Source organism: Sprattus sprattus, assembly GCF_963457725.1.
Source record: "Sprattus sprattus genome assembly, chromosome: 12".
NCBI classification, from domain to species: Eukaryota; Metazoa; Chordata; class Actinopteri; order Clupeiformes; family Clupeidae; genus Sprattus; species Sprattus sprattus.
Window position 1 is genome coordinate 18,496,711 of NC_137910.1, and position 13,520 is coordinate 18,510,230.

Here is a 13,520-nt window from a genome sequence, read left to right on the forward strand (position 1 = left end):
GATGCGTGTATGAAAGGGCTTTTGGATGGGAGTGCATAACAAGAAGGAATAAAGAAATGAGGAGCATCACACTTCACTAAAGAACAGTCAGATCTCAGCAGGATTATTTCTCTGGGTATACGTAAAGCTGATTAGACATCATCACCTGCATTCAGTCCTCGATAATGTACTACTTAAATAAACTAAGAATAGGAAGCCATATGTGGTGAAACCTTTCATCCAAGCTGAGTGTTTTTCAAAGGCTGTATGTTGTAGGTCTCACAAGGGTTTCAAAGAGGTTACAAGAGGCTTGCGTGTGTGTTTCTGTGTCTGTGTGTGTGTGTGTGTGTGTGAATATATGTATAAGAAATTGTGAGTAGGTTCCATCCCTGCAGATGTGTGCAGTATTTGTTGTGTATGTAGAGGGATTTTCATGTGCGTGTGTGTGTGTGTGGGTGTGTGTGGGTTTGCTTGTGAGTCTATGTGGGTGCTGTGATGGATGCCTTTGTGTATTTGGGTATAAGTATGTCTTGGCGAGGGGACTGGGTGTTGATGCCTGTTGTGAGGTGAGTTTGCTGTGTGCTATGGCTTGTTGTGTGAGGGGGTTGTGTACAGTGTGCTGGGTGTATGCGTGTGTTGTGTATATGTGTAGGTGTATATGGGTTTGTAGGTGTGTGTGTTTAGGGGTGTATGGGTGTAGATATATATGTGTGTGTGTGTGTGTGTGTGTGTGTGTGTGTGTGTGTGTGAGTTTATGTGTGTGTGCATGTACCTAAGCCAACATGGGATAAGCAGGGCAGAGCTGCCTGTTCCTCTGCCCCGCTGGGCAACTCCCTCCCCATCTCTCTATCCCTCCATCCCTTGCTCTTCCACTCTCTCTCTCTATTCCTCTCTGTTCATCTCTCTCTCCATGTCTCTTTCACTCCATCTCTGTCTCTCTCCCTCTCTCTCCATTTCTCACTGGATTTCCATGTCTCTCTATCCCTCTCTCTTACTCCTAGCCTTAATCTCTCTCTCTCTCTCAATAAAGCACTATCCATTTATCTGCCCCTATTTCTGTCACTTTTTTTCTTTCCTCCCTCTCTATCCTTCACTCTTAGTCCTCTCTCTATCTTCCTCTGTCTCTATCCCTGTCACTTTTCTTCCTCTTTCTTCTCTCCTTTATTTACAACCCACCTTCATCCTCTCCTTCCTCCTCTTCTCCCTCTCTCTCCTCCCATTCTCTCCTCCATTCTCTCTCCTCCTTTCCTCCCTCTCTCTCTCCCCTCCCCTCTCTCTCCTATCTTCCCTCTCTCTCTCATCCTTTTCTCTCTCTCTCTCTCCTCTCCTCCCATTATGTCCTCCTCCTCTCTCTCTCCTCCTCCTCCTCCTCCTCTTTCTTTCTCTCTCTCTCTTCCTCCTCTCCTCCCCAGCCCAGCCCAGCCCGTCCGGTGCGGGCCAGCCTTGCCAAGGGCCCAGTTCTGGGAGCAGCAGCCTGGCCACATGGCTCTGGGAGTGGGGGCCGCTTCCTCCCCTGCAGGGCCCCCTCAGCCTGTGGCGCTGGAACAGGGAGCTCCCCAACTGGCAGCGTGTGTGCTAATCGCATCCCCGCCTGCGTCCGAGCTGCTCGCCGCGCTGCCACTGCGCACACACACACACACACACACACACACACACACACACACACACACACACACACACACGCTCTGTCTCTCAGAAGACACACACACTGTATGACATTCATCACACTCTATGTACACTATGTATATGGTCATGTACAAACACTGCATGAACCCTTATAGAGAGAGAGAGAGAGAGAGAGAGAGAGAGAGAGGGAGAGAGAGATGTAATTACTCTGGTGCAAACACACCCTCAGAGACATGCAGTTGCACACACACACATTCACACACACTCCTCGCACATTCGCCCGTGTGTACACGCTCCCTAAATAAACCCTTAGCCCACATGAACCCTCCACCCCTAACACACACCCATACAAACTCACTCTTCTAAATGCACATACTAATGCAAACCTGTTTGCACATACACACACAGATAAACACACACACACACACACACACACACTGAAACCCACACACACACACACACAGAAACACACACAACAACTTGTATGGTGCCAAACTAAACTGGCTGCTGCTGTATTTAGTGTGAATGTGTGGTGTATGTTGTGTGTGTGATAGCACGTAGTACTTAAATAGCTTCAGGTGATTAGTTGCGGCTCTCCGACTTGTTTAGTTTAGTGATGAGGGAAGCGCATGTGGTCCATCTGGCCTACCTTTGTCTCCCGGTGCTTGTGTGATTTGAAAAGCAGATTTCTCTGCTTGCGAGCCAGTTGCAACCCCTCCAGCGCCACACTAAAAAAAAAACAGTCAATAGATCGTGGGAGTTTTCTTCCAAACCTCACCACACTCTGTCCAGCAAACTACTGCACCGTAGTAGGACTGTGTGTGTGTGTGTGTGTGTGTGTGTGTGTGTGTGTGTGTGTGTTCGTGCGTATGCATGTGCGTGAGAATGTTTCCAAAGTTTGAAAGTGATTTATTTGTGTCGTTGCCTATCTGAAAATTCTGGGGACGGTCTGGAAATTGGACAGTCTCCCAAACAGAATTAGTTGCAGTGAGTTTCGTTGGGGATTTGGTTCTTTTGCCCAGAATAATATGGTCATTAGAGGGAAAACAACAGAAAGAATCACAATATGTGTGTGCATGCATGTTTATGTTTCATGTGTTTGGTGTGTGTGTGTGTGCATGTTTATGTTTCATGTGTTTGGTGTGTTGGCAAATTTGTATGTGTCTTTGTGGTATGTGTGTCTGTGTGCGGTGGTGTGCATATATATGATTCAGTGTGCTGTTTGTCTATGTGCAGTGTTTGCATCAGTGTTGTGAGTGTGTGTGGGTGTTTGTGTGTGTGTGTGCATGTGTGTGTGTGCATGTTTAATGGTGGGTATGGGTTGTTGTGACTATCTACCCCAGGTCTTTGTGTGCTGTTTAGATCAGAGACGGTGCGTTGTAGTTCTCTGCAAGGTTGGGAGCATATGCTTACAACTGGCCCCCAGCCAGTGGCGCCTGTCATTAAATAGACACACCAATTAGGAGCGCGTTCTCTCAGAAAGGTGTCAAGTGTGTGTGTGTGTGTGTGTGTCAGGTAGTGCCTGTGCTTTGAAACAGCAACAGTGGTGATGTTTCTGTGCCTGGGCTGCCAAGCGTCCCCTATCCCACGTCCGCTGGACCCCCTGACCCACGCACCTCGCTTGTCTCCCGTTTCCAGAAACTTCTCCAGTTCACTGTGGCTGGCAGCCGAGAGACATCTGATTTGGCATAGTGGGCAGGATTGCCTTTTCCTTGGTGCTGTAGCCAGAAGCATGTTTTCGTTTCTTTGTTCTGTGCGAAAGCGGCTGGTTTGGGTACAAAGGTCCTGAATGGAGGGTTTGTGGAACTGGTTCAGTGAATCAGGTGGAGCGGTTGGAAAGGAGACAGTGGCGTGAGGTTGTGTTCCCCTTCTCATCAGGGAAGAGCTACTTCTGCTGTGTTTCCATTAAGGGTGGAAAAAACATCTGGATAGTCTACTGTGTTGACTTCTCATATTAACGGTGGTAAAACATCTGGATAGGCTACTATGTTGACTTCTCACATTAAGGGGTGGCAAAACATCTGGATAGGCTACTGTGTTGACTTCTCACATTAACAGTGGCAAAACATCTGGATAGGCTACTCTGTTGACTTCTCACATTAAGGGGTGGCAAAACATCTGGATAGGCTACTGTGTTGACTTCTCACATTGAGGGTGGCAAAACATTCACTGTAATCTCTATAGTGCTGGTGGGTCCCCCATACATTCTCTGTTAATTCACCGGTGTAATAAACACAATGGCAATGCTCTTTTTGTTAAACAAAATTACATTCATACTGTGAGATAGATGACTTATTTATTTATGTCTGTGTAACGTGTCCACCCATCTCTCATCACGTAGGACAAAATAGTATTTTGAAAATACCATGGCTGTGTGATGTTCACATAATAATGAGTGTCTGTCAAACATAGATGCTGAAAAAAGAGCCATATAGGCTCATAGGCATTTGACATATGAGAGCTAGGAATAATACATTGTCTGGCCCTATGCTATGTTTACTGTATATTATCCCACTGACTTAAATATGTATGGGACAGTATTTTTAGCGATTACTTAGCCTCCTTATGTGTAGGCCTATCCCTTTAAATAGGTACGCACCTGGGTTGTAGAGGGGGGTGAACGCACAAAACGGGGAGGTTTTGTTTATTCTCACGGTGGAGTTTGAATGGGGAAGTGGCGGCAAGCTAAGTTAGAAATCATTACGACTTAGACAGCAAATGCCAGTTGTTATAGCGATCTTTTTGTTTATGTGTATGTTTATTTAATACATTCCACCAACTGTTTGCTCTGGACCGATCCACAAAGTGAGACATATAGGAGTACAAGAATTCAGAAGGATTTACTCAGCTCGGGATCTGGTGAGCAAAGCGGTAATTTTGTTCCTGGTTTTTTCTGCGCAATGCATTGCTATTTTTGATTTGGAGACGGACTGTTTTACTTCTTTGGATTACAATCAGAGACTGTTTTGTTGGGATACATTGTACAGACAATCGCGGAAACAGGCCGACACTGCGGCCTTGCGAGACTCTGATTCACTTTGGACTTGATCACGGATCATTATTGTTTTGTTCATTTGTTGTATAAATAACCACACACGCATGACATCGAACACAGACTATATATTTATTATATGAATGCGGTGTATGCGTTTCTGTTGCGTCTCTTTAGCCTATTGGCGTTTAACATTGATTTCCCGATAAAAAAGAATAACAACAAAATGTGACGAGTTTCTGTTTTAATTAACGGAATTTGTTATATATGGTGGCCAGTACGGGGATATCGGGTGTTAACAACGCAAAATATTTAGGCTAAGAAACTGCAGTAATTGTGGCTATTTATCTGTTTTCTAAATCCAGGCTGCTGGTGTTTTTTGTTTGTTTGTTTGAAGCACTCGTTGTTTCCTGGTTTATGCCAGGTGAGTGCGTGTTTATACCCAGAGTGAGGTTTGTCCAAATAATAGAGAGTTAGACTCTCGAAGTTTTGTTATTTGTTTAATCTTGTATATTGATGAAATGCCATGTTGTGAACAAGCACGGTGTATATTTGTTTTGTGAAATCTTTTTCATTTGAGTTTTGTATTGGGGAAATTATTGAAAACATAGCTTACATTTATTCAGATTGGTGTGTAGGCTATAGGTAATTACTTTAGTAAACATGAGTCAGGAAGAAGCAGAGATACTTGACGGGTATAACCCTCCTACCCCTGCCCAAGGAGATTTTATTACATTTAGAGATCCTGTAGCAGAGGTGGCCTCTTTGATAAGTGAACTCTATGTGGATGATGACGAAGAGGTGGTTGATGATGACGAAGAAGTGGTTGCAGAGAAGATGCATGATACACTGCTGGAAGGATTGCAAGCGAACTTAACTGAAACTGGGGAAAAGATTAAATCCTTGGAGGCAGATTTTAGAGGATCAGTAGAGGGCGCTCTAACAAGAGAAGAAGGTTTCAGGCACTATGTAGATGCCAGGTTTCTTGAGATGGAAAGCAATGTACAAAAGTCAATGGATGCACTTGATAAAGCAATTGTGAATTGTCTCCAACGACGAGATGTGCAGTGGGAAGCACAACTCAGCAAGATAAAAACCTGCTCCATTCGGCATAGCTCTCCACTAGCTCGTTCTGCTTTTGATCAATCATCTGTCTCCAGTGTAGCACAAAGACTTCCTGTTAAAATTGATTTCCCCAGATTTAAAGATTCGAGGGACACAAGTGATGTGTTAAACTTTATTGAGAAGTGCGAGAACTTTTTGACCTTAAGACCCATGACCGATGGTGAACTGACAGGCACACTAGGCACTATCTTAGAAGGGCCTGCACATAGTTGGTGGATGGCGGAAAGAAAGAAAGTGACCAATTGGGCTGAATTCAGGGAAGCCTTTCTTGGTGCATTTCTCTCTGGGGATTACCAAACGGAAATAGAAGAGAAACTCAGAACCATGGTCCAAGACCCAGAACAATGTTTGAGAGATTTTGCCTATGACTATCGAGCATTATGTCTAAAGTGGAAGCCAAACATTGATGAGAGTGATGTGGTCAGAAGAATACTTAACAACTGCAATCCCAAGCTAGCCACTAGTCTGAGAGGTACAGTCACCACGGTAGACCAATTAGTTAGAGTTGGATCAATGGTGGAAAAAGACTGGGCGTCGACCAAAGGCTACTGGAAGAAGGTGCAGGAGCAGCCATCCTCAGAAAGGACACAGAGAAAAGGTCCTACACCCAAGGTCAGCCTGCAGGTGTCAGTAGTGGACACTAAAGTTAGGCATAAGATGACTAAAGGGGAGGATCTTACAATACTGGTAGTGCCCATTGAGGTGCGCGGCTTAAAGGGTGAAGCAATTTTTGACACTGGCTGCACTTACTCTTTAATGACTCAACAGCTCTGGAAACAGATTGTGCGAGAAAGAGAGACTCTTGAACCCTGTTCTAATCAGTCCTTTGTGCTTGCAGATGGAAAGGTGCATGCTCCACTGGGGAAAGCTAAATTAACGTATGTCTGGCATGATACTTGCTGGTCACTGGAGACCTATATCATGGATGACAAGAACCTAGCTTTTGCCTTGATTTTGGGGCTAGACTTCCTTACCAAAACCCACACACACCTTCATCTGGGAGAAAATGAGTACGGAGTGCGGGACGTGGTTCACAACAGGTACCAATACTTCCCCTTCCTACCCCACAATAAAGAAACCCTCACCTGGAAAAAGGCCAACACTGGATTATACATGGCTGTGTCAATCCAAAAGCCTGTAATGCCTGAGTCTCAAGGATCTTCCCATGAGCGGGACGAGAGGAATCTACCAGCTGAGATGCTTCCTCTAGCCAGGAAGTGGGCAACAGTGTGTTCAAGCCAGCTGGGAAGAACTACCCTGGAAGAGCACCGGATTCCAACCACAGACCAAATGCCGGTGCGGAGTCCGGCTTACAGGGTTTCACCTTTTAAGAAGGATATCATTCAAGAGCACATTAAAAAAATGTTACAAGACCAAATCATTGAACCATCCTCATCAGCTTGGGCATCACCAGTAGTTCTAGTGGCTAAACCTACAGGAGAATATAGGTTCTGTGTGGACTATCGGCGTCTGAATGCCAAGACTCTGCAAGATGCCTACCCAATGCCTCTGATTCACGAGATCATTGAATCCTTGCATGGCGCCACCTGCTTTAGCTCACTTGATCTTCAATCAGGATACTGGCAAGTGGCAATGGCAGAAGAAGACAAGGCGAAAACTGCTGTCGTCACCCCTTTGGGGCTATTCCAGTTTCGCTCCATGCCTTTCGGTTTGCGGAATGCTGGTGCCACTTTCCAGCGTCTGATGGAGCGTGTGTTAGGCAACTTAAGAGGTTCTAGTTGTTTTGTCTACATTGATGACATAATTATATTCTCTCCAAGCCATGAACAGCACCTGAGGGACCTTGAGGCAGTCTTTGCAAGGCTTCATGCTGCCAACCTTTCCTTGAATATGGCCAAGTGTCATTTCTTTCAAGACCAGATTACTTTCTTGGGCCATGTGATCTCTTCAAAAGGAGTAGAGATTGATCCAGCAAAGACATCGGCTGTGACGGATTACCCTACACCAACTAATCTTAAGTCTTTGCAGAGATTCCTTGGCCTTGCAGGATGGTACCACAAGTTCATTCCTAACTTTGCAAACCTTGCAGCACCATTAAATAGGTTGAAACGGAAAGGGGTGGAATGGAAATGGACACCTGAATGCGAAACAGCCGTGGAGCAACTGAAGGATGCTTTGAGGATGCCTCCTGTACTTGCTCAGCCAGACCACCGTATAACCTTCCAGGTGCATACAGATGCCAGTGACCTAGGATTGGGAGCTGTCCTGACACAGAGAAGACCAGAGGGAGAAAAAGTGATTGCATATGCCTCTAGAGGTATCAGAGGGGCAGAATGCAACTACTCCACCTCTGAGAAGGAATGTCTCGCTGTTGTCTGGGCTGTGGAGAAGTGGAGGCATTACTTGGAGGGAGTTAAGTTTGAGGTCTATACTGACCATGCTGCCCTCTCCTGGGCCTTCAATTGCCCGAAAACAAGTTCTCGGCTCACCAGATGGATCTTGCGGTTGCAACAGTTCAATTTCACCGTCTTCTATAGGAAGGGATGTTTGAACATGGTCCCAGATGCCTTATCCCGGGCGATAACACCTCCACCAGGCTTAATGGCACCATGTGTGTCCGTCACCAAGGCGAAGATCTGGGCCGACATACCAAGCTCTATGGGGGAGATTTCCCAAGCCCAAGCCAAGGATGATGACCTCACAAGCCTCAGGCCAGTGACTGACTCCGATGACAGAACTGATCGGATCGGTTTTGAAGAACACCAGGGTGTATTATATCGACGGCTTCCCAGTACCGAGGGTGGAGCCAAATACCAATTAGCTGTGCCTAAGTCTATGGTGAATGACTTTCTTGGATACTACCATGATAATCCATTAGGAGGGCATTTGGGCCGGATGAAGACATTGCTGAAAATCATGGACGTTGCTTGGTGGCCCTCCATCCGAAAAGATGTGTGGTCCTACATTAAGAATTGCCAAACTTGTCAGCAATATAAACCATCCAACCAAAAGCCAGCAGGACTTCTTCAAACCACAGTCGTAGAAGAGCCAAACTACATGCTGGGGATTGATTACATGGGACCCTTGCCGATCACCAAGCAACGGAACACTGTCCTTTTAGTAATAGTGGATTACTATACCAAGTGGGTGGAATTGTTCCCTTTGAGAGACAGTACCTCGCCCAAGCTGTGCCGGATCATCAAAGATGATGTGTTTCTGCGTTGGGGCGTACCCAAATACTTACTGTCAGACAGAGGACCCCAGTTCACCAGTAATCTGCTGGCAGATCTCTGTAAGAATTGGGGTGTCACTCAGAAATTGACCACCAGCTACCACCCACAGACCAATTTAACAGAGCGGGTCAATAGGACCCTCAAGACAATGATGGCCTCGTATGTTGGCAATAATCACAGAGAGTGGGATCGCTGGTTGCCCGAGTTTAGGTTTGCCATAAACACGGCCGTGCATGACACCACCGGGACAACACCAGCTCAACTGGCGATTGGGAGGAGCCTGAAAGGACCACTGGAAAGGCTCATCACCAAATCCCCAATGCCATCTCCAGAACAGCCAGCCTACTCTGTGATGGAAAGACAACAGAAGCTAGCAGAAGAGGTCAGTAGGAGAGTGAATGCGGCCAAAGCCAGACAAGCCAGGTATTATAATATCCACAGGAGAAATGCGCAATTCTCTGATGGAGACCTGGTCTGGGTCAAAGCTCATCATCTCTCTAATGCAGCAGCAAAATTTTCATCCAAGCTTGCGCCAAAATGGTCTGGTCCAGCTGTAGTGATGAAAAAGTTGGGGCCCATTAACTATAAAGTCAGATGGGAAGACCAATCTAGGAGGGAAGACACAGTGAATGTTGTGAATCTCAGGCCATATTTCAGCTCCCGCTAGGCATAGACTGGGGGTGGGGACTATGTGATGTTCACATAATAATGAGTGTCTGTCAAACATAGATGCTGAAAAAAGAGCCATATAGGCTCATAGGCATTTGACATATGAGAGCTAGGAATAATACATTGTCTGGCCCTATGCTATGTTTACTGTATATTATCCCACTGACTTAAATATGTATGGGACAGTATTTTTAGCGATTACTTAGCCTCCTTATGTGTAGGCCTATCCCTTTAAATAGGTACGCACCTGGGTTGTAGAGGGGGGTGAACGCACAAAACGGGGAGGTTTTGTTTATTCTCACGGTGGAGTTTGAATGGGGAAGTGGCGGCAAGCTAAGTTAGAAATCATTACGACTTAGACAGCAAATGCCAGTTGTTATAGCGATCTTTTTGTTTATGTGTATGTTTATTTAATACATTCCACCAACTGTTTGCTCTGGACCGATCCACAAAGTGAGACATATAGGAGTACAAGAATTCAGAAGGATTTACTCAGCTCGGGATCTGGTGAGCAAAGCGGTAATTTTGTTCCTGGTTTTTTCTGCGCAATGCATTGCTATTTTTGATTTGGAGACGGACTGTTTTACTTCTTTGGATTACAATCAGAGACTGTTTTGTTGGGATACATTGTACAGACAATCGCGGAAACAGGCCGACACTGCGGCCTTGCGAGACTCTGATTCACTTTGGACTTGATCACGGATCATTATTGTTTTGTTCATTTGTTGTATAAATAACCACACACGCATGACATCGAACACAGACTATATATTTATTATATGAATGCGGTGTATGCGTTTCTGTTGCGTCTCTTTAGCCTATTGGCGTTTAACATTGATTTCCCGATAAAAAAGAATAACAACAAAATGTGACGAGTTTCTGTTTTAATTAACGGAATTTGTTATAGCTGTATGGTTGACTGGTGGGGTCTGGGTGTGGTCATGTACGAGATTGTGTGTGTGTGTGTGTTTGTGTGTGTGTAATCAATGTGTAACGTGTGTGTTTCTTTTCAAGTGCTGGAGGATAATGACTTTGTGGGGACTGGGCGTGGTCATGTACGAGATTATGTGTGTGTAGTGAGTGTGTAACATGTGTGTGTGTGTGTGTGTGTGTGTGTGTCTCCTCAGGTACTGGAGGATAATGACTACGGCCGTGCGGTTGACTGGTGGGGTCTGGGCGTGGTCATGTACGAAATGATGTGCGGCCGGCTGCCCTTCTACAACCAGGACCATGAGAAGCTGTTTGAGCTCATCCTGATGGAGGACATCAAGTTCCCACGGACCCTCTCCTCCGACGCCAAATCTCTGCTCTCTGGGCTGCTCATCAAAGACCCCAACAAGCGGTAGGATCAGCCGCTAATGCTAACATGCTAACACAGGCTAAAAGGACCTCTTTAACACACTACACATCTACCAGCAGTGTGAACTCAAGTTTAGAAACCCCAGTGGAAGTGACTGAAACATAATTAGATATGCAAGCTGTTTGGTGATAGATACGCATACACACAAGATACAATCCCATACACACATGCACACACGCAAGGGCATCATTACACTCCTTGAAGAACCCTTATACATACACACCGGATGTGCGGTCCCTCAGTACAGCACCACACTCACACACTCACACTCACACTCACACTCACACTCACACTCACACACACACACACACAAACACACACACACACACAAACTTCCTTCTGATTCTTCTCTGAGCTTGTTTTCATGACTGAATGAACTGAGGGATCCTCTTCTCTTCATATGCGTTCTATACCTCAACAGGTGTTACTTAACAAAGATGCACAAACTCTCAGGCCGTTGATGGTTTTATTGGATTGTTTATTGTTTTGTTTCCTCCTTCTATGATGTTTGTTTTTCATGTTTGTGTTTGTGTGCAGACTTGGAGGCGGTCCAGACGATGCTAAAGAGATCATGCGACACAGCTTCTTCACGGGGATCGACTGGCAGGACGTTTATGATAAGAAGGTGAGTCTCTCAACCATGGCAGTTGGGTGAGGAGCTCCATTATTTCTCAAAAAGACATTCCTGAATGAGGTTTTGTTTTGAAAATAGTGAGAGTATTTGTATTATAATTATTACATTAGTATACATCATATTGTGTAATGTAGGAATCTCAATATAATGGCATGTCTTTCTCCAAAGAGACAGTAACATGGAAGGAGAGGTTGAAAAGATTGAGCATATGTGACTATATGCAGTATGACTTTTAAATAAACACAGTGCTAACTTGTGTGTGTGTGGTGTGTATGTCACTTTGTAAGTGTGTTTGAGTATGTTGTGGTGTCTTCAGTGTGTTATGTTTATTCTTACACACAGACACAGACACAGACAAACACACTCAGTTTTGGGGGGGTGGGGGGTGGGGTGTAAACAGTGGCCCTGCAGTGAGACCCCAGGTCTCCATCACCCCAGCGGAAAACAGGTGTTGTGTCATCGCCTCATAACTACTCTCACCACCCCCCCAAACCCCTCTCACACCCCCCCCCCCACACACACACACACTTTCTTCCGTAGTTGATACCTCCCTTCAAGCCTCAGGTGTCATCCGAGACGGATACTAGGTATTTTGACGAGGAGTTCACTGCACAGACGATTACAATAACTCCCCCTGAAAAATGTGAGTCCCACTCCTCTCTCTCCTTCTTTGTCTTGAGTATATGTTTGCACCAGCTTGGTCTTTTGTTCCGTGTTCCCATTCTTTAACAGGATTGCTATGCTGTGTGTATGCTCATGCGTGTTATACAAAAATGTAGGTATGTAAAAAGAAAAAAAATTACTGAAGAAGTGAGAAATCATTTAATTTTAATTTGGCATGTTTTGGAAAGTGTGGTGACTCCCTATTAAATCATGGCTGTATATGAAGCATCATAGAGAAAGATCTTCTGTATTTAAGGCTTGATTATAATATTCCCTTTCTGAATGAGATGTGATATGTATTATAGCTGTTTCTATTAGTTTGAGGTATTGTAAACAGGTCGCTATGTGCTTATGTTCTTTTCCTCTCGGTCGCTATGTGCTTATGTTCTTTTTCTCTCGGTCGCTATGTGCTTATGTTCTTTTCCTCTTGCCCCCACAGATGACGAAGATGGCATGGATTGTATGGATAACGAGCGAAGACCACATTTCCCACAATTCTCCTACTCTGCCAGTGGGCGGGAGTGAGTTCCGTACGGTGGAGCATCACCCATTCCTCATATATGGGTACCAAGGTTACCACTGGACCATCAGCACCTAACCAACCTCTCTCTATCGCTCTCTCTCTCCCCCCTTCCTCTCATTTGATTTCTTTCACACACTGGGTTGACCTAGAGTGTCATGACCCTCCTTGGCTGTGTGTTTTGGGTACAAGTCTGGGCTAAAGGACTCCTTGCCGCTTTTGGTTGCACTGGTGGACTGGTAAACTATGGTTTAGTTTTGTCCTAGTGTTATCCTTTTTCTTTGTTTTGTTCCCGGGTTAGTGTGCAACGTAGTATGTTTCTACAGTGAGTTTCTTTGGTTTGTTCGCTAGTTTCTTTGGTTTTGTTTCTTGCACAGTAAGCTTATACGGTCAAGCCCTTGGCTTTCCACGTCTTAGCGGAAAACGAACAGAAGGAAGGAACTGCCTTACGCTCCTCGTCTCCCTCATGGAAAGGTGAGGGGCATCTGGCTTCAGATTCACAGGAGGTTTCGCCGGGTGCAGGTCACACTGCTGCCCCCATGAGATTACACACTCCACTCCACTCCATCCCCCCTCCTCCCCTCCTAGAACCAGCCTAGAACACCGCTAACTCAGCCCCAGAGTCATCTGACTCCTGGGTACAGCCCCACCCCTTGACCTTCCTGTCTTAGGTTAGCTCTAGCTAGTAGCCGTTAGCTTTGTAGTGTAGAGAATTTAGAAACTGCCAGAAACGGATCGCTCAGGCTACGCAGATGAAA

The 13,520-nt window shown here is 45.5% G+C and overlaps 1 protein-coding gene across 1 annotated transcript in view; it reads left to right on the top strand.

Moving 5' to 3' along the window:
• akt3a (v-akt murine thymoma viral oncogene homolog 3a) overlaps positions 1-12,767 on the top strand; it is a gene marked incomplete at its 3' end in the record, with an annotated part of 104,123 nt that extends 91,356 nt beyond the window's left edge. The window contains exons 10-13 of the mRNA XM_080849302.1: positions 10,713-10,927; positions 11,483-11,570; positions 12,120-12,222; positions 12,682-12,767. Coding sequence (XP_080705428.1) covers positions 10,713-10,927; positions 11,483-11,570; positions 12,120-12,222; positions 12,682-12,767 — 492 coding nt within the window. The remainder of the gene's footprint in view (positions 1-10,712; positions 10,928-11,482; positions 11,571-12,119; positions 12,223-12,681) is intronic.
• Positions 12,768-13,520: the final 753 nt, after the last annotated feature.